This window comes from Sapajus apella, unplaced genomic scaffold (assembly GCF_009761245.1).
Source record: "Sapajus apella isolate SASKATOON/1434 unplaced genomic scaffold, GSC_monkey_1.0 scaffold12, whole genome shotgun sequence".
Classification (NCBI taxonomy): domain Eukaryota; kingdom Metazoa; phylum Chordata; class Mammalia; order Primates; family Cebidae; genus Sapajus; species Sapajus apella.
Window position 1 is genome coordinate 5,163,813 of NW_022436952.1, and position 21,089 is coordinate 5,184,901.

General features: G+C 47.4%; 1 protein-coding gene across 2 annotated transcripts in view; it reads left to right on the forward strand.

The window, feature by feature from the left end:
• PIP4K2B (phosphatidylinositol-5-phosphate 4-kinase type 2 beta) overlaps window positions 1-21,089 on the forward strand; it is a 35,414-nt gene that overhangs the window by 5,759 nt on the left and 8,566 nt on the right. For both annotated transcript variants that reach the window (XM_032279262.1, XM_032279263.1), the window contains 6 exons: window positions 7,639-7,736; window positions 10,361-10,457; window positions 14,638-14,790; window positions 15,717-15,863; window positions 16,867-16,905; window positions 17,444-17,557. In XM_032279262.1, the coding sequence (XP_032135153.1) occupies window positions 7,639-7,736; window positions 10,361-10,457; window positions 14,638-14,790; window positions 15,717-15,863; window positions 16,867-16,905; window positions 17,444-17,557 (648 nt within the window). The remainder of the gene's footprint in view (window positions 1-7,638; window positions 7,737-10,360; window positions 10,458-14,637; window positions 14,791-15,716; window positions 15,864-16,866; window positions 16,906-17,443; window positions 17,558-21,089) is intronic.

Consider the following 21,089-nt stretch of genomic DNA (forward strand, 5'->3'; position numbering starts at 1 on the left):
ATTTCTAGCATGTCGTGTCTTCTGATGGTGGCAGGTAACAAGTGATTGCTGGTGGTGGGCAGCCCTCTACTGAACCAGTAACAGAGCACTGGAACACGCCAGGAAACCTGCATGTGTAGTCCAGGTCTCCTGAGTAACATTTCCTGTGAAGGTCGCACAGGGACGTGGAGGCTTCTGGACACAGAAGTTCACCAGACTAGAACTAGCTGCTGAATTTTCATCTCCGTGTTGTATATTGCAGAATTTCCTTTTTTTTTTTTTTTTAAAGGCGGAATAGTATTCTGTTGTATATGTACAGTAGAATCACACCTACCACTTTGGGTGACTGAGGCGGGTGGATCGCTTGAGCCCAGGGGTTTGAAACCAGCCTGGGCAACATGGCAAAACGTCATTTCTACTAGAAATACAAAAAACTAGCTGGGCATGGTGGCATGCCTGTAGTCCCAGCTATTAGAGAGGCTGAGGTGGGAGAATCACCTGAGCTCGGGAAGTTGAGGCTGCAGTGAACTGACTTCGCTGCACTGCAGCCTGGCCTATGGAAGTGAGATCCTGTCTCAAAATAAATAAATAAAAATAAATGGAAAGAGAGAGAGAGAGAGAGGGAGAGAAAGGAATTTTCATCTCCAGAAGGATCAGCATAGAGTGAGCTCTTTGCTCTTAAGATGTTTCTCACTGAGCTTGGTTAGCCCCCCCATTATTTATGCTCATGGAATTAATCGTGGATATTCCAAAAACGACTTAAGTGACCTGAGATGCAACAGACTTACCTTGCTATTAAGTTGTATTTAGCGTGGTTTTTGAATGAGTTGACATTTCCACAAGTGCATTCTTCCTGGAGGGGAAAGAGACTGGCCCAGTGTGCTAGAGATAGTAAAGGAAAGGCACATTTTCCTAAAACTTTGCTTTAGGAGCTTCTGTGATTCAAAACCTTTAGTACGCCACTCCCTTTTGTCTACCAGATAAAGTTGATTCTTCTCTTCCTGGCATTTTAGACTCTCTACAGTCTGGTCATAGCTTCAGTATCTCATCTCAACCTAGCCCATCCTCCAGGCCATGCGCCTTATGGCACAGGCACGCCAGTTTTGCCATTTTCTTTTCATCATTTATCCCTGTGTTAGCCATCTTTCAGTTCTCAGCTCCCTCCTTTTCCTATCCACCCATTCCTCCCACAACTGCTTTGTGCCAGTCATTGTGCGAGGGACACCCGAATGGGTAAGATAGAGTCTCTTCCTTCAAGGGACACACAGACTAGTGGAGAAACCAGATGTGTAGGCAAGTAATGACTTAAGTGCATGCAATATTTAGGACATAAAGATGCACAGAGACCTCATTTGTTAATTCAACCTGGGAGAGACAAGGAAGCTCCCACAGAGGAAGTGTTATTCAGCCAGCTCTTGGATGAACCTCTTAGCTTTGTCCCTTCTTCTGTTCTTCCTGCCTGTTTAACTGTCTGTCACCTGAACTATTGTAATGGCCCTATAAATGGTTTTGGTGGTGTTTTTCTTTTCCTTTTCTAATCCTTACTTTATTTTTATCCCAGAATTACCTTTCTGTATCACTCAGTTGATTGTGTGGATTCCCAGACTTAAACGAGAGAGTGTCCCATTGCCTTTATAGTCAAGTCCAAATTTAACATATTGTGGACAAACCCAAGTTCAAACCCAGACTCTGCCCTTGGTACTAGTATGTTTTGGAGCAGTAATTTTTTTTTCACTGAGCTTGATTTTCATGTCCTGTAAAGTGAGCATCCCATTTTTCTTGAAGTGGTATTAGGATAGAGACAAGAATGGAAAATCCTGCCTTAGGCAAGGTAGCCAGCCATAGCAAGGATTGCACAGCACAGCATAAAGAGCCCGGGTTTTGGCACCAGGCAGGCTGGGATCAAATCCTGACTGCACATACTCTGTGTGACTTTCAGAAAGGTGCCCGTTTCTCTGAACCTCTTTTGCAAAGTCTGTTTAGTAATACTTTACGTGACTGTTAAGTATTACAAGTAATACCTTAGAATAGAATGTATGTTATTTATGTGTGATATATAATGCTATGAAGCACTGGTCATTTATAGGCTTTCAATAGATAGAAGCATCTGTTCTATTATGCAATAATACAGTATTTATTAATGCAACATTTATACAATATTAATACAAAATTTATACTATTAATTAATATAATGTGCTAGACTGATGACCTATCTTTCCTGTATTACCTCCCCCCACTCATTATTTCTGTCCTATGATGCTGTCCTCTATCCCCCGACCCATCCCCGCAGATGCACTCACCATTTTTAAAATGGGCAGTGTGCTTTCACAACTCAGCCTTGATTCCAACGGCTTGGGATTTCCTTCCTTTCATTTTTGGGAGAACTTCCATCTTAGGCCTTAAGTGGTTTCTCTGTAGCTTCCTCTAGGAGCCATTCTCCTCACACTTCCATGCAGAATCAAAACTTTTTTTTTTTTTTGAGACAGAGTCTTGCTCTGTCATCCAGGCTGGAGTACAGTGGCACAATCTCAGCTCACTGCAACCTCTGCCTCCTGGGTTAAAGCAATCCGCCTGCCTCAGCTTCCCGAGTAGCTGGGACTACAGGCGCACGCCACCATGCCCAGCTAATTTTTGTGTTTTTAGTAGAGTCGGGGATTTGCTATATTGGCCAGGCTGGTCTCAGACTCCTGGCCTCAAGTGATCTGCCTGCCTTGGCCTCCCAAAGTTCTGGGATTATAGGAGTGAACCACCACGCCCAGCCCTGGAGATGTCTTTCTGTTTCTGTATCCCCAGCTCCTGGCATATAGTAAGGCCCTTGGTACACTGAGTAGAAGTAAATTGAATAGAAATTTGGCAGTCTGAGCCAGATTGGGAAAGACCTTGAGTGCCAGGCTAAGCAGTTAAAACTTTACCCTGAGGTTGACGAGGAGCTATGGAAGATTTCTGAGCAGTAGTGTAACATGATCTTGTAGATTCTTCCCGTGTCAACTGCTCTTGGTGCAATACCAGGAGAGGCATTAGGTGCCTTGTTTCTGGCCTGATGTATGAGGGTTGGGAGCCTGACCCTCTGGCCATGCTAACTTCATCCTTCTCAGAGCCTCTGCTGTTCTTGTCTGTATCCCTGGATTCTCACTTAATTGTATACTGCTTTGACTTTGAGTTGTATTGTGTCAGGGCTTTTTCTCATCTCCCTGATGAGATTATAAGCCTCCTGATTGTTTTACGTGTACAACGCTTTATTGCCTTGTGTTCTCCTCCCATACACTTACCTAACAGAATGAAGCACATAGTAGATATTTCGATAGGAACTGTTGAACTGAAATGGAATAGAACTCTCTGGGATATAAAATTTTGCAAAACTAAAATATTAATAATAATGTGGCTAATCCCTACAGTGAATCATCTACATGTAGCCTAGTAGAAATAAGGGGTGAGTCTCCCCTGCTTGAGAGATGGATTATTCACCAATGTTAGCTGAGTTAAAAATTTCTTAGACTGGGTACCATGGCTCACACCTGTAATCCCAGCACTTTGGGAAGCCAAGGCTGGCAAATTACTTGAGGTCAGGAGTTTGAGACCAGTCTGGTTAACATTGTGAGACCCTGTATCTACTAAAAATACAAAAGTTAGCCAGGCGTGGTGGCGCCTGCTTGTAATCTCAGCTACTTGGGAGGCTGAGGCAGGATGATCGCTTGAGCCCTTGAGGCAGAGGTTGCAGTGAGGCAAGATCGTACCACTGCACTCAAGCCTGGGCAGCAGAGTGAGACTGTCCTGGAAGAAAAAAAAGGAAAAGAAAATTTCCTGCTATTGGGGTGTATAATCAAGAATAGAGATGAATTATACCTGAATTGAACCTAATTAAATAATAAATTTTTAAAAACGAATAGAGATGAAATGAGAATAAATTAATGAATAGAACATTCCTGAATAGTTCCTGTTAGAATAACTCATCTTGGCTAAGGAGCAATTGATCCCTCTCAAGCCAGTGTTTTAGTCTTTTCTAGTTCCCCTAGTATCAAGCCCCGGCCTTGGCATCAAGTTTGGATTTTAGACGAACCCAGAATCAATTTGTAGCAGATACTTTAATGTTTTGCTCTACAACCTTACTCTTTGAGGCAATGGCATGTTCTTTCTATCATGGAGCTATGAGCCAGAAAAGGCAGAACTGTGGAAGAGCCCTGAACTCTTTGTCTCTGTTTTCCCTTTAAGTCTCAGAGCCAGGCTTGGTATGCCAGGAAAAAGGAAATGGGACAGCCACCATGAATTGTTTCTGTTGGCAGAAAAACAAGGAGGTGGAATGGTTTCCTCTGTAGGCACAGATTTGACAATCACATTCTCTTGTGAGCACTCCCTGGAATGGGAACTGGCATGGGTCTTTTGGGGTTTTTTGGCTATTGGGAGGATTTATCCAATGAAGGGTATCACAGAGCTAGATGCTTAGAATTTAAAAATCAACTTTATTGAGGAATAATTTATGTATAATGTGCATATTTTAAGTATACAATTTTATAAATTTCAGCTAATGTATATGCTCATGTAACCATCACCCCAAACAACATATAAAATATTTCTGTCACTCTGGAATCACATTCCTCATGTCCCTTTACACTCAGCACCCCTTGCCTCCGGGCTAGGCAACTCATTTCTCTCATTATAGATGTCTGTTGTAGAATTTTACATATAAATGGAATCATACAGAATACACTCTTATGTCTGTGCCAGTCAGTTTTTGCCAGCAGTTTACTGAGTCTGCTCCACTGCCAACCATAAACTGCCCCCCCACGTCGCTTTCCAAGCACATGCATTCCTGTGGCTTCCTTCATTTCCCTGTGAATAAATTGGGTTTTTACCAACTCTGAGAAGGTATGATTCCCCAGCCCAGTTACTACATTAACTTGAACGTCCTCCATTCTCTGACATTTCTAAATAAAAAAGGTTTGCAACATAAAAGGGGCATCAAATTAAATGCCATTTCCCCCATTTATGCTCCTAGAGGAGCATAAATGACTCAAGGTTAGCCCCTCACTGCCACCTGGGGCCTCATTGAGATAATAGGATTTGCAAGGAAAGTGTCTGGGAGACACAAGGCTGTGCCCCCTCCCCCCAATCCATTAAGTCAGAACTAAGTTTTCCTCTCTAAATCCTGAATGCATTAGTGGCAACGGGGTTGAGGGTCAAATGTCAAATACTCTGCTGTGATGAGAGAGGACATCTGTGGTTAATTAGACCACTAATTGGCTAAACTTGAGGTAGGGAAGGGCAGGATCTGCCCTCATCTCTGCACCAATAGAAAGCCAACTCCCTGTCCAGGAACCAGCTCCCTGAAGGGACAAAAGACAGTGAGAAGGTTTGTTGTCAGTAGAGGCAAGGCATCCTGTCCCATCTTCCCCAGTTTAGTGTATGGCAGGACTTGACATCAGGAACTGGCCCTGCTTTATTTAATTTATTTTTTGAGACAAGGTCTCACTCTTGCCCAGGCTAGAGTGCAGTGCAGTGGTGCAGTCAGCTCACTGCAACCTCAAACTCATAGGCTCAAGCAATCCTCCTACCTCAGCCTCATGAGTAACTAGGACAACAGGTGTACACCACAATGCCTGGCCAATTTATTTATTTATTTATTTTGAGACAGAGTCTCTTGTCGCCCAGGCTGGAGTGCAGTGGCTCAATCTCAGCCCACTGTACCCTCTGCCTCCTGGGCTCATGTAATTCTCCTGCCTCAGTCTCCTGAGTAGCTGGGATTACAGGTGCCTTCCATCATGCCCTGCACATTTTTTGTGTATTTTTTAGTAGAGACAGAGTTTCACCATGTTGGCCAGGCTGGTCTTGAACTGCTGACCTCAGCTGATCCTCCTGCCTCGGACTCTCATTTTTTTTTTTTTTTTTTAGGACGGGGTTTCACCCATGTTACCCCGGCTGGGGTGGAATGGGGGGATCTCGGCTCACCGCAACCTCCGCCTCCTGGGTTCAGGCAATTCTCCTGCCTCAGCCTCCTGAGTAGCTGGGATTACAGGCATGCACCACCATGCCCAGCTAATTTTTTGTATTTTTAGTAGAGACGGGGTTTCACCATGTTGACCAGGATGGTCTCGATCTCTTGACCTCGTGATCCACCCGCCTCGGCCTCCCAAAGTGCTGGGATTACAGGCTTGAGCCACCGCCCCCGGCTTTTTTTTTTTTTTTTTTTTTAAGAGATAGAGTCTTGCTGTGTTGCCCAGGCTGGTCTAGAATTCTTTGCCTCAAGTGTTCCCGCTGCCTCAGCCTTCCAAAGTACTGGAATTATAGGCATGAGCCACTGTAGCAGGCCTGGCCCTGTTTTTATCAGGAGGGTCAGAGTGGGACAGTGACCAGACATCTACTTCTGCTCACTTTAAATTTACCTTGGGGTTATGAGTTACATATCCATATAAACCCATCCAGTTTTTTTTCTGTCTTGAGCTAATTTCTTGAATGACCCACAATTTTTATGAAGATGTTCAAAGGCCTTAATACCCACTTAGGTTGGGATACATTTACCTACTGATCATTTATTATTGCATTTGACAAATATTTATCAAGTACCTGCCATATATGCTAGTAATGGTACCAAGCACTAAAGATTAGTAGGATCTTCGCTTAGAAATATAATTAAGGCTGGGCATGGTGACTCAATGCCTGTATTCCCAGCATTTTGGGAGGCCAAGGTGGGTGGGTCACATGAGGTCAGGAGTTCGAGACCTGCCTGACCAACATGGTGAAACCCCATCTCTACTAAAAATACAAAAAAAAAATTAGCCAGGCATGGTGGTGCATGTCTGTAATCCCAGCTACTCAGGAGGCTGAGGCAGGAGAATCACTTGAACCTGGGAGGTGGAGATTGCAAGTGAGCTGAGATTGCGCCATTGCACTCCAGCCTGGGTAACAAGAGTGAAACTGTCTCAAAATTGTGTGTGTGTGTGTGTGTCTGTGTGTGTGTGTGTGTGTATAAATAAAATACGCTATTGCCTAGCTTAACTATAGCAGGCAAGGGCAAGGTTATAAGTGTTAATTACAATATGAGAGAGATGGCCAGAAGACAGATACAAACAAATCTTCAGGAATTCCAAGATGGGAATGGGTGTTTATGGTCTAGAGAATCTTGGGAAACTTCAGGGAGGAAGTGCCTTTTGAGCTGGCCCTTACCGGGTGAAGAATTTCTGTAGGTAAATAGGGCAAGGTTGGGAACTTATTTGAAGAGAAGAACAGAAATAAAGACAGGGAGGGGCTGGGTGTTACCTGGGGCTTGGGGCTTGGATTACCTCCCAAGTAATCCAATACTTTGGGAGGCCCAGGCAGGAGGATTGCTTGAGCTCAGGACAGTGAGACCTTGTCTCTACACAATACAAAAAAATTAGCGGGATGTGGTGGTGCCCACTTGTAGTCTCAGCTACTTGTGGGGCTGGGTGGGTTGATTGCTTGAGTCCAGGAGGTCAAGGCTGGAGTGAGCCATGATTGTGCCACTACACTTCAGCCTGGGTGACAGAATGAGACCCTGTCTCAAAAAAACAAACAAACAAACAAAAAAAGACAGAAAGGGAAACTTGGATGTGCTTTTAGGGAGATGGTGCCATTTACATTGTAGCTTAGTGTCTCTGAGGCAGGTGGCCTCCTGGCTGAGAGCCTTACTTCCTCCTTGCTTTTCAGATCAATGAGCTGAGCAATGTCCCTGTTCCTGTCATGCTAATGCCAGATGACTTCAAAGCCTACAGCAAGATCAAGGTGGACAATCATCTCTTCAATAAGTAAGTTGTCTGCTGAGTGAACTCAGGTTTTGTGGGCAGTTCTTACCCTCAGGTCAGAAGCTTCTGAAACCTTATGCATAGCGGGAGCCAAGGCACCCCCTGGATCTCAGAGCGGACATAATGGCTGGGAAAATGCCTTCGTTATGTGCCTCTCATCCTAGTATTGGCATCTCACTCCTTTATCAGCCTACCTCCGGTGGACCGTGGGGCACATGACTGGGCCCAGGGTGATTCATCTAGAGCTAGCTCAGGTGGAAGTCAGCTGCTCAGGAGCTGAGGCATCCAGTGTGAGGCTGTAGCAGTGGCCCCATCTTGATCTTAGTCTGAGGCAGGAGGCTGCCAGGCATGTTCTTGGCTTGGGATACCACCAGGTTCTTTTCTGGCTGGCTGGTGTATGAGCAACAGGCTAGGGGCTCGAGAGCACTACCCAGAGTAGCACTTCCCATTTTTTGTCTGTTGTGACTTCTTGGATTAGCACTAGTGTCTGAAGGTTGTCTCTGACATTGTTGGAAACATTCTAGTGGCTGCCTCACCTGGCAGAGTTTTGGGCCTGCTCTAAGCCCTTTGGGGCCTGAATTTCCACTCTGTGGACCACCCCGGGACTGTTTGCTGCTCACACTTTCTGCTTTCTGCATGTGAATCCTGGTTCTATTCTTCATTGTCCCACAGTCCCTACCACTTCACTAGCTGGGTTATATCACCCAACCATTCCCAGACTGTTAGTCCAGAGAGAAGATTGACTTGAGAACATCCCTTAGTGACCTCCGTCTGCCATTGTAAGGAACACCATCTTGTTTTAGAAGCTGTCTGTCTCCATAGCTGCCACCTGGTAAGTGGCCACCTAAGGAGAGAGAGGCAGCCCTCAACTCAGAGGCCAGAAAGAAGATTGTTCTGACCTGGAGGTCAGGGCTCTGGAAGTGGGCATTGCACCACTCCCCATTTCAGGGTCCATGGCCTCTGGTGAGGTTCTACCTCCTTGATATCTTGGCCTAAAGCAGAGAACCCAATCTCTTATTTTCTTTTATCCTTATTCCTTTTGTCCTTCCAACAACTGTGTATGTACATTTTTTTTTTTTTTTTGAGACAAAGTTTCACTCTTGGTGCCCAGGTTGGAGTGCAGTGGTGCAATCTCGGCTCACTGCAGCCTCTGCCTCCCAGGTTCAAGTGATTCTCCTGCCTTAGGCTCCAGAGTAGCTGGGATTACAGGCATCCGCCACCACGCCCAGCTAATTTTTTGTACTTTTAGTAGAGATGGGGTTTCACCATGTTGGCCAGGCTGGTCTTGAACTCCTCACCTCAGGTGACCCACCAGCCTTGACCTCCCAAAAATGCTAGGATTACAGGTGGGAGCCACTGCACCAGCACTATATATGCTGTTTATTAGATTCTGGTGCTGTTTACTAGAAGATGAGGTAGTTAAGGCAGATAGGCCACTTCCTTTCCAAGACATTCCTTTTGATTTCCTTAAAGCCTGTCATCCTGGAGTAGTCAGAGGACATATTTCTGAAAGGGGCTTCCTAGGCAGGATAGCTGTTGTAAAGATGGCGGATTGGTAGGAGTCATCATTTCAAGGTGATTCTCCTCCTGGGAGTCTGTATTGACTAAGGAGTGGGAGGGTGGAGATTGGTGCCAGCAGACAGGACTTTGTGTTCCCACTGAATTGACTGAGGACCTCTTTAATCAGGCGCTCTTTTCTTACTTCTCAGTGGAAGCCCAGGGTGGGGTTCCTGTGTGTGATCATTTTCAGGATGCTTCCACAGGAATATGGCCAGAGGAGAGGGGCCCTCTGATGAGAGAGGTTTTTCCCTATAGCATTCAGGCTGATTTCACCGCATAGCAGATGTTCACATGCACTTCCCACTGAGTGAGCACCACACTTGTGAGGTGGAGCCTGTACTCAGGTTCATGGCCCAGCGGGCAAGAGTTTTTTTCTTTAATGTATGTTTTATTGAAGGGCAACATACACATAGAAGTGCACAAATCACAAGTATACCACTGGATTAATTTTCACAAGGTGAATACAAGATGTAAAGTTTTTAACCTTTCACATGCTCAGAATCACCTGGAGTGTTTCTTTTCTTTCTCTTCTCTTCTCTTCTTCTCTTCTCTTCTCTTCTCTTCTCTTCTCTTCTCTTCTCTTCTCTTCTCTTTTCTATTCTTTTCTTTTCTTTTCTTTCTTAATAGAAACAAGGTTTCAACATGGTGGCCAGCCTGGTCTTGAACTCCTGACCTCGTGATCCACCTGCCTCGGCCTCCCAAAGTGCTGGGATTACAGGCGTGAGCCACCACGCCCAGCCTTGGAGTATTTGTTTCTAGACTCAACTTCAGAATTCCTAAGAGCCTAGAAACCTACGTGTTAAGTATGGCAGGCTGTTCAGATCCAGGCGATCTGTGGATGCACTCTGAGGAGTTCTGAAGTCAGAATATAGATGAGGCCGGGTGTGGTGGCTCATGCCTGTAATCCCAGCACTTTGGGAGGCTGAGGTGGGAGGATTGCTTGAACTCAGGAGTTTGAGATCAGCCTGGGCAACATAGCAAGACTCTGTTTCTATTACAGATAATAATAAAAATAATTAAGATCAGCAAGGGGCAGTTCACAAAGACATGTCTCTGCTTATCCCTAGGGAGAACCTGCCCAGCCGATTTAAGTTTAAGGAGTATTGCCCCATGGTGTTCCGAAACCTTCGGGAGAGGTTTGGGATTGATGATCAGGATTACCAGGTATGGAGTTTCTTGGCAATATCGGAGGGTTAGGGAATGGAATGGGGTCAGGAAGCCACAGGACAAGTAGAGAATAAAAATGTTTTTGCTATTCTTGTGCTGTGTCTTCTTGTCATGCCTTGCTCCAGCCCAGGCAGTCTCTCCCCTAGCACTGGGGTCCCCTTGGAGGGCAAGGGCCTTAGAAGTGCTTCTGAGGATGCCAAACAGGCTCAGGTTTCTCTCCTTGGGAGGGAGAGCAGCAGGAGAGAGGGGGGCTGCAGAAGCACTTTCATTTTAGTCTGACATTTCCAGTCTAAGCCGAAGAACCCTTTTCCTCTGTAGTTTGACTTCAAAGAGAAAGAATTGGGTTGGGCGTGGTAGCTCACGCCTGTAATCCCAGCACCTTGGGAGGCCAAGATGGGTGGATCATCTGAGGTCAGGAGTTCGAGACCAGCTTGGCCAACATGGTGAAACCCTGTCTCTAGTAAAAATACAAAATTAGCCAGGCATGGTGATATGCGCGTGTAATCCCAGCTACTTGGGAGGCTGAAGCAGGAGAATTGCTTGAACCTGGGAGGCAGAGGTTGTAGTGAGCTGAGATTGCGCCATTGCACTCCAGCCTAGATGACAAGAGTAAAACTCAGTCTCAAAAAAATAAAAAAAAGCCCAATGCAGCGACTCATGCCTGTAATCTCAGCACTTTGGTGAGCTGAGGTGGATTGATCATGAGGTCAGCAGATTGAGACCATCCTGGCTAACAGTGAAACCCTATTTCTATTAAAAATCCAAAAATTTATCTGGGCATGGTGGCACGCGCCTATAGCTACTTGGGAGGCTGAGGCAGGAGAATCGCTTGAATCCAGGAGGTGGAGGTTGCAGTGATTGTGCCACTGCACTCCAGCCTGGATGACAGAGTGAGACTCCATCTCAAAGGAAAAAAAAAAAGAGAGAGAAAGAATTGTTGTCAGCAAGAAATGAGGCCTCTTAAAGCAGATAAAATAGATTAGAAAAGGAAGACTTTAAGGGTAGTATAACCTCTTGCCAGGTATGAGTGTCACCTCCTAAACTTGTGCCCTGGCCTGGTGGTGGGAGGGGAGTTTGCATGCCAGTGAGTGACAGCATCATAGAGGCCATTGGCCTCTTGGGAGGAATCAATCCCAGTGTCACGGACATTAGAGTGACTCATAGTTCATGGTTTCTGCCGCTTCTCCGCTTAGCATGTCTCCTTGGATCCTCTTCCCTGGCAGACAGCCTTGTGGTGAAGGTGGACGAATTTTCCACTTCACCTTTATAGCTGTAGGAAATCTAGCTGATTTTCTTTTCTTTTCTTTTTTTCTTTTTAGACAGTTTCACTCTTGTTGCCCAGGCTGGAGTGCAATGGCACAATCTCAGCTCACTGCAATCTCCGCCTCCCAGGTTCAAGTGATTCTCCTGCCTCAGCCTCCCAAAGTGCTGGGATTATAGGTGTCTGCCACCCTGCCCAGTTAATTTTTTGTATTTTTTTTAATAGAGACAGAGTTTCAATATGTTGGCCAGGCTGGTCTCGAACTCCTGTCCTTGTGATCCGCCCACCTTGGCTTCCCAAAGTGCTGGGATTACAGCTGTGAGCCACCGTGCCCGACCTGAAACATAGCTGACTTTCGTTTGTCTGTGGGGAAAACTCTTTGCCCCATAGCACAGTGAAACCTAGAATGGATGCTCAAATCTTTGCTAGCACTGTAGTTCTTGCCACCCCACCCCCTTCACAGAGTAGTTCACAGCAGCAGAATGGGCCTTGGGTTAGAGTCTTCTCCCCTCTCTCCTCCCTTCTGAAGGGCTTGCATGCAAAGAAAGTATCCTGATGAGGAGGGTGCGGGGCCATGAGAGGAGGGGGAGATTCCTGGGGCTTGAATGCCCAGGAATACCCAACCTAAGAGGTACTAGGACGTTCCTTCAGCCCCTTGTTAGGATTGAACCCTGAACTTAATCATGACTGGGGCTGGAGGATTTCTGGAAGCTTCTTGCCACTGTTGCAACCAAGTTGCTCTTACATCTTCCTTCCATTGTTCCTTGGTGAGGGATTCCTAGTGAGGGGAACCCTCACTAGGACTGTCTCCTGGGCTGTCTAATTACATCCTCTCAGTGTCTGCATTTTGCCCCTAATAGCCTTGTGGATGCATGCCTGTGGTCATGACTGAAATGAGGGCCGGGAGGATGTTGCTCAGGGAGGGGACCCTCTGGTATGGGACTGCCAGCCACTGAGAGAGTCAGGGGATGCTGCCTCTACCTCCCAACTAGGCTTGCAGCTTCTAAGTCTTACTGGTAGAAAGGCCGGGCTGGGAGGAAGAGGCACCCGGTCACAGAGTCTACTCAACATTTCTGCAATGGGAACGCCCTGTTTCAAGGGGTGCTACTTTAGCACCTTTGCTGAGGAACTCCCAGAGCTGCTTGCCACCTCTGACTTTAGTTTCCCCTACTCCTCCCCCAGGGTTTTGCGAGGAGGCATTAGGAGAAAGTAAGGAGTAGGATCCTAATCAGCCGGGCATGGTGGTGCATGCCTGTAGTCCCAGCTACTCAGGAGGCTGAGGCAGGAGGATCCCTTGTGTCCAGGAGTTAAAGGCTGCAGTGGGCTATGATTGCACCACTGCACTCCACTTTGGGTGACAGCAAAACACCATCCTTAAGAGGAAAAAAAAAAGGCTGGGTGTGGTGGCCCACACCTATAATCCCAGCACTTTGGGAAGCCGAGGTGGGTGGATCACGAGGTCAAGAGGTCGAGACCATCCAGTCCAGCATGGTGAAACCCCATCTCTACTAAAAGTACAAAAATTAGCTGGGCATGGTGGCGCATGCCTGTAGTCCCAGCTACTCAGGAGGCTGAGGCAGGAGAATTGCTTGAACCCGGGAGGCGGAGGTTGCAGTGAGCCGAGATCGCGCCACTGCGCTCCAGCCTGGCGCCTGGTGACAGTGAGACACTGTCTCAAAAAAAGAAAATTTAAAAAAAGGCTAGGTGTGGTGGCTCACACCTATAATTCTAGCATTTTGGGAGGCTGAGGCAGTAGTATTACTTGAGCCCAGGAGTTCTAGACCAATCTGAGCAACATGACAAAACCCCATCTCTGCAAAAACTACAAAAATCAGCCAGGCTTGGTGGTGCACACCTGTAGTCCCAGCTACTTGGTAGACTGAGGTGGGAGGATGACTTGAGCCCAGGAGGTAGAGCTGTAGTGAGCTGAGATTGCACCACTGTACTCCAGCTTGAGTGACAGAGTGAGACCCTATCTTTACACAAATAGTAATAATAATAACAGGATCCTCATTAAGAGATGGGGAAAGGGCTTGGAGAGGAGGCATTTCTGTGACATGATCCTCATATATGTTTTTTTGGGAACAGGGACACCTGGGCTCTCCCCTCAGCCTTGCCTCCCAAAGGTCCCTTGGTGTTTGCTTGGTGAACATGTCCCTTTGGTTGACTCACGCCTTTCCCCACCCTCCCTCTTGAGGCTTCTACTGCTCTCTGATCCTATTGGGAGTAGGGCCTTGAGGAGGAGCAGGGATATAGCCAGGAAAGCTCCCCAGAACTGCCTCCCAGCCCTGCATAGACAAGCAGGAGGTTGAGGTGAGGGGAAAGGTGTCAGGCTCAGAGATGAAGACCAGCTTCCTGCATTGGGAAAGGTTTTTCAGCATTAGGGTAGATACAGGGACAAGAGACGACCGCGCATTGCTTCTTTGCGTTAGACCTCCTGAAAACAGTATTTCCCAAGCTTCATCTTTGCCACCCCCAAGACACTGGGAGATTCAGCTCAGTCCGCCTCTTTGTGTTCCCAATGAGGAAATGCAGGGTAGAGAAGTGAAATGGCTCACCCAAGGTCATAGTGCATGTGAGGGTCCAGATTAGACTCAGCCTCCTCCATCAGAGGCAGGATTTTAGTTGGTAGGGTAGCTCTCTGGGATCAGGATGGAGACTTTTACAGTCATTTCTCTTCCCATCCTAGACTGGGATGAAGGGCGGGTGGTAAGGAACAATTCTTGTCACTTTGAAGGAAGACTTGGGGAGGGATGTGAAAACGCTGTGAGAAAAGGGGTGGTAAGCTCCCATCTGGGAGTCCCTCTATCTCAGTGTTGTTGGCTTTCAAGCAGTCCAGCCTCTGAGGGAAGACTCAGTGAAAGTCAGAATCCTGTTCCCCTGCCAAGCCCAGCCTGCTTTTGTCTCGATTATCAGAATTCGGTGACGCGCAGCGCCCCCATCAACAGTGACAGCCAGGGCCGGTGTGGCACGCGTTTCCTCACCACCTACGACCGGCGCTTTGTCATCAAGACTGTGTCCAGTGAGGACGTGGCAGAGATGCACAACATCTTAAAGAAATACCACCAGGTATGGTGAGTCCCAAGCCTGGGCTGCAGAGGATAGGTTGGAAGAGGGAGAAGGGAGCCCCAGGGGAGCTTCTTAGGGAGGGGTTAGTCCTCTTTGGTAATGGCAGCTGCTTCCTGATCACCAAGCAGCAGGACTCTCCTGCAGCCACATTTCTGTGAGCTGAAATGCCTACTTTAAAAAAAAAAAAAACAGGAGCGGTGAAGGCACATCAGTGACGAGGCTCAGCTGGAAAGTGTTCACGCCCTGGCATCTGCCCTGTTTCTTCTGAAAGAGGCCCCATTGCCTCAGCAGGCTTGTTTCTCTTCCCGTCCCATCTCCACTCATCTGGAACCTGTCCATGAGGAAGGCAGGGAGCCCCGTGGCACCATCTGTGTGTCTGTCCTTAGCCTGCTTGGGTCTTCATTTCTGGGGCACCTGAGAAGGGCTGAAGGGAATTTCTGGTCTTTTGGGAGTTATGGTAGAAACCCCAGGGCATGGCATGGATAAGAGTTTGGGTATGGAGCTGTTCTCTTCTCCCAGATGGCTGGATCCCTGACCTGCCTCTGCACCCTTTCTCTTCCCTGTGACTTTCCCATATCAGGCTGGCAGAGGAGATGCAAGGTGTTGGATCAGGGATTTTCCTGTGGTAAAATCCTATTTTAAACAAAATCTTAGGTAAGATTCTAATAACATGAACCCCCAGGGGCTCTGAGCCACCTGCTCAGACCACCTCTCCCTCTGCCATGCCAGCAGGAGGATGGAGGCGGCTGTTGCCTGTTTTAAGCCTGAGAAACCCCTATTACTTCATAGGACCCAACTGGAGAATGACTGGTCTAGAGGTTAGAATCCCAGGGAGCCAGGGAGCATTTTAGTCTGGGGAGAGCCCTGTCCGTCGCTGGCACCTGCCTGTTGCTTAGTCTTCTTTCTCTTCTTTCTTTCCATCCTAGTTTATAGTGGAGTGTCATGGCAACACTCTTTTGCCACAGTTCCTGGGCATGTACCGCCTGACTGTGGATGGTGTGGAAACCTACATGGTGGTTACCAGGAACGTGTTCAGCCATCGGCTCACTGTGCATCGCAAGTATGACCTCAAGGTAAAGGGCTCTGTGTTTGCTGGAGCTGTGCCTCCCCTCTCTCTCAGGCCCAGAGCGGCCACTACGCCAACTTCCATGTAATTGGGAAAGCTGGTAATGTAATTAGCACAGACAGGGAACTCTGGAGTGGATATGCTTGTGGACCAAAGGCTGTTTGAGATCCAGGTGACAGTAACAAGAGATTATTTAAGCCCTAAATGTGCCGTATTTCTCCAACAATTGATGTTCCTGTCTGTGGAATGTGCACAGCGAGGGCAGTAGAATGGGGACAAGCCATGCTAACACACCACTTTGGCATCCATCAGGCCCCCATGGACTGACAGCACAAATGCATCTCTGGACACTGGGGAGGACACACTTGTGGCTGTGAATCAGGGTGCCCCTTGTTCTTGATCCTGGCTTCTGCCTTCTGTCACCTTACACCGCCATCCCTTCCCTCTGTGCTGCAGCTGCACTGGTTTCCTCTGCGTTCCTGCAGCGCTCCTCCTCCTCCCGGGATTTCACATCTGCTGCCTGGAACAGTCCCCTTCCCTTTCTCCACCTCCTCCTTCCCCCACCTAATTGCTTCCTTCTTGCCCTTCTAAGCTCAGCCCAAATACTACTTCCAGGAAGTAGGTAGGCTCTGGCCACTGTCCCTCCCCTGTCCAGGCCCAGCCCCTGTGGTATGTGCTTTCAGAGTGTCCTGTCTCCTCCCTGTAACGCTGAGCCCAGTGGTAGTGAGTGAGCTAATGACTGTGGAACCACTGCTGAATATCTGTCTCCCCTGTTAAGGGCAGGGACTGAACTTCTCCAGCGCAGTCCTGTTTGCCGAGCACCTAACAAGTGTCTTGTACATTGAGCTCTATAAGTGGGCTTGACACAGAGCAGATGAACAAGGTGTTGCCTCCTGGGCCCTCTAGGACTCTAACCAGCCTACTGAGTTCACCTGCTGGCTCTCTCATGTTTGCTCATGCAGTCGACTTTGCCTCAGCTGGACTTCCCCTGATGGCTCTTACTCTTTCAGGGTTCTACGGTTGCCAGAGAAGCAAGTGACAAGGAAAAGGTATGCTGGTGCTGAGCATGAATGAAAGGGTCGCTTGGAGTCAGAAACAGCTCCTGTCAGCCATCCCGTCCATCGCCCATCGCAGCCCCTAGCCCAGCTCCCAGACGTGCCATCTGTTAACATGAAATGCTCTGTGTCACTGATCACCTGCCTGTCCTTGTGCTAGGCCTAGACCTTGGTCTCTAGTCTTTTACCTCTGCCATCACTAGGTTCTTCATAGTCGTCCTGGGATGGCAGACATTCCCATCTCGTAGTCCAGCCTAAGTCAGTGAGTGGCTGCCTGAGCCCTGAGCTGGTCCAGGCTCAACAGGAAAGAATCCTTTAGTCAGTCCTCGTCTTTCAAGTATTTGCCATGTATTTGCCCTCCTTGCCTGCCCAAAGCCTCAGACTAGAGGCTCCTACACTGTTCATTTAGCAGGTTGAGTGTCTACACTGAGGACCCTTCCCCTTTCTGTATGGTTGCTCCCAGCAGAACAGTTGGGTGTCCCTGGGGTGAATGAATCAGCCTTATCCAGCCTAACTGCTGTTGCTCTCCTAGGCCAAGGACTTGCCAACATTCAAAGACAATGACTTCCTCAATGAAGGGCAGAAGCTGCACGTGGGAGAAGAGAGTAAAAAGAACTTCCTGGAGAAACTGAAGCGGGACGTTGAGGTACTTACCAACCTTCATTTTCACCTGCAGGGCTCCTTCTGTACCTAGAGTAGGAGCCTCTTAAACCTTAAGAAAAATGGAATTCACTACTTTCCAGGAGTATAGACAAAAGGAGGGGCAGCATGGGCACTGCCGAGCACCTAAAGCAAGTGCAAATGACCATTCCATCTGACGGAGCATCGTTGGCGTCAGTAGAACCTTTGTAATTCACTTTAGAATGCTTTTCGCTTTTCACTAATTCATTCCAACACCTTTTTCAAACTCCCTTCTGCTGTTGTCCATACAATGGAGAGGGTATCTGGCCATCAGAGCTATAGGAACCCAGCTGTTAAGATCCTGCAATCCCAGCATTTTGGGAGGCTGAGATGGGAGGATTGCTTGAGCTCAGCAGTTCAATACCAGCCTGGGCAACATAACAAGACCTCACCTCTACTAAAAATAAAAAAAATTAGCCAGGCATAGGGGCACACACCTGTAATCCCCACTACTTGGGAGGCTGAGGCAAGAGGATTGCTTGAGCCTAGGAGATGAGGCTGCAGTGAGCTGTGGTCTCACCTCTCCACTCCAGCCTGGGCAACAGAGTGAGACATTGTCTCAAAACAAAAACCAAAGAAGTTGGCAAAGCATGGTGGCTCACGCCTGTAATCCCAGCACTTCAGAAGGATGAGGCAGAAGGATTATTTGAGCCTAGCAGATCAAGGGAGGATGAGCTATGATCATGCCACTGCACTCCAGCCTGGGTGACAGAGCAAGACCCTGTCTCAAAAAAAAAAAAAAAAAAAAAAAATCCACCAATCAGGTCCTTCTCTGGCTCTAGCTCTGATTCTCCACTTACCCAGCAAACTTCTGTTTGTAATCAGGGAGGACAGGTGCTAAATAGTGAAAATGTTGTCTGGACTACTTGATAACTCAGCGTCTCCTTCTCTTTTAATAAATTGAAAGGCTGCTCGTTAAAACCAAACCCTACGCCGGGCGCGGTGGCTCAAGCCTGTAATCCCAGCACTTTGGGAGGCCGAGGCGGGTGGATCACAAGGTCAAGAGATCGAGACCATCCTGGTCAACATGGTGAAACCCCGTCTCTACTAAAGCTACAAAAAATTAGCTGGGCATGGTGGTGTGTGCCTGTAATCCCAGCTACTCAGGAGGCTGAGGCAGGAGAATTGCTTGAACCCAGGAGGCGGAGGTTGCGGTGAGCTGAGATCGCGCCATTGCACTCCAGCCTGGGTAACAAGAGCGAAACTCCGTCTCAAAAAAAAAAAAAAAAAAAAAAAAAACCAAACCCTACAAATAAACTTGAAAAAAAAAGTATATATATATTTTTTTATTGTGGTAAAATACATAGAATAATGTTTATCGCCTGGCACAGTGGCTCACGCCTGTAATCTCAGTACTTTGGGAGGCCATCGTGGGTGGATCACAAGGTATAGAGTTCTAGACCAGCCTGGCCAAGATGGTGAAACGCTGTCTCTACTAAAAATATAAAAATTAGCCAGGCATGGTGATGGGCACCTGTAATTCCAGCTAGTTGGGAGGCTGAGGCAGAGAATTGTTTGAACCCAGGAGGCGGAAATTGCAGTGAGCCAAGATCACGCTACTGCACTTCAGCCTGGGTGACAGAGCGAGACTCCATCTCAAAAATAATAATAATAATAATGTTATCATCTGAACCATTTTGAAGTATATAGTTGAGTGACATTAAGCACATTCACACTGTTATGCAACCAGCACTACCATTCATCTCTGAACTCCTTTATCTTCCCCAGCTGAAGCTGTATACCCATTAAACACTAATTCTCAATTCCCCTTCTCTAACCCCTGGCAATCAGCATTCTGTTGCCTGTCCCTATGAAGTTGACTACTCTAGGAACTTCACATAAAAAGAAGCTTTTTTTGAGACAGAGTCTCACTCTGTCGTCCAGGCTGGAGTGCAATGGCATGATCTCAGCCCACTGCAACCTCTGCCTCCCGGGTTCAAGCAATTCTTCTGCCTCAGCCTCCTGAGTAGCTGGGATTACAGGTGCATACCACCATACCTGGCTAATTTTTTATATTTTTAGTAGAGACAGGGTTTCACCATATTGGCCTGGCTGGTCTCGAACTTTTGACCTTGTGATATGCCCTTCTCGGCCTACCAAAGTGCTGGGATTACAGGCGTGAGCCCCTGCACCCGGCCGGCATACAGCATTTGTCCTTTTATGACCCTCATATTTCACTTAGCATAATGTCTTCAAGGTTCATCCATATTGTAGCGTGTATCAGAATTTCTTTTTAAAGCTGAATAAGGCTGAGCATGGTGGCTCACACCTATAATCCCAGCAACTCAGGAGACTGAGGCAGGAGGACTGCTTGAGGCCAGAAGTTGGAGAGCTGGGCAATTTATTGAGATCCTGTCTCTACAAAAATTAAAAACCAGCTGGGTGTGGTGATATGCCTGTAGTCCTAGTTATTCAGGAGGCTGGGTGGGAGGATCCCTGGTGCCTAGGAATTCACGGTGTGGTGAGCTATGATCATGCCACTGCATGTCAGCCTGAACCAGAGGGAAGGACCCCATCTCTTAAAAAAAAAACAAAACTGATTAATATTACATTGTATGGATGTATTACATTTTGTTTATTCATCAGTTAATGTACATATATCGGTCGGGGTTCTCTAGAGAAACAAAACCTATAGGGTACTTTGTAAATCTATAGAAAGATTTATTTTAAGGAATTGGTTCACAGGATTATGGAGATCAGTGAGATCTGCAGTCAGCAAGCCAGAGGCCCAGGAGAGCCATGGTGTGGTTTTGCTCTACAGGCCGTCAGGCAGGAGTTCTCTCTACCTCCGCAGGAGGGTCACCCTCTTTCTTGTCCTCAGGCCTTCAGCAGATTGGATGATGCCCACCCACACTGGGGAGGGCCGTCTGCTTTACTCAGTCTGTCAGTTCAATGCTCGTTTCACCCAGAAACCCTCACAGATGCACCCAGAATCATGCTTGACCAAGTGTCTGGGCACTCAGGCCCAGTCCAGCTGGCATATACAGTTAGCCATCACACTTAGGTTGCTTCCACCTTGTAGCTGTTGTGAATAATGCCACTGTGAACATGGCTGTCATAAACTTCACTTTGCTAGGAAGCATTTCCTTAGTCACCTCCAACTATGTTCTTTCCTTATTCTGCCTTTCATCATCTTTTTTGTCCTGAGTGCTTCTCCTTCTCCCTTTTCTTTCTTTTTTTTTTTTTCTGAGACAGAGTCTTGCTCTGGCACCAGGCGCCAGACTGGAGTGCAATGACGCAACCTCGGCTCACTGCACCCTCCACCTCCCGGGTTCAGCAATTCTCCTGCCTCAGCCTCCCGAGTAGTTGGGACTACACCCAGCTAAACTTTTTGTATTTTTTAGTAGAGACAGGGTTTCACCATGTTGGCCAGGATGGTCTCAATCTCTTGACCTCGTGATCCGCCCACCTTGGCCTCCCAAAGTGCTGGGATTACAGGCATGAGCCACCGCACTCGGCCCCCTTTTTTTTTTTTTTTTTTTTTTTTTTTTTTTTTT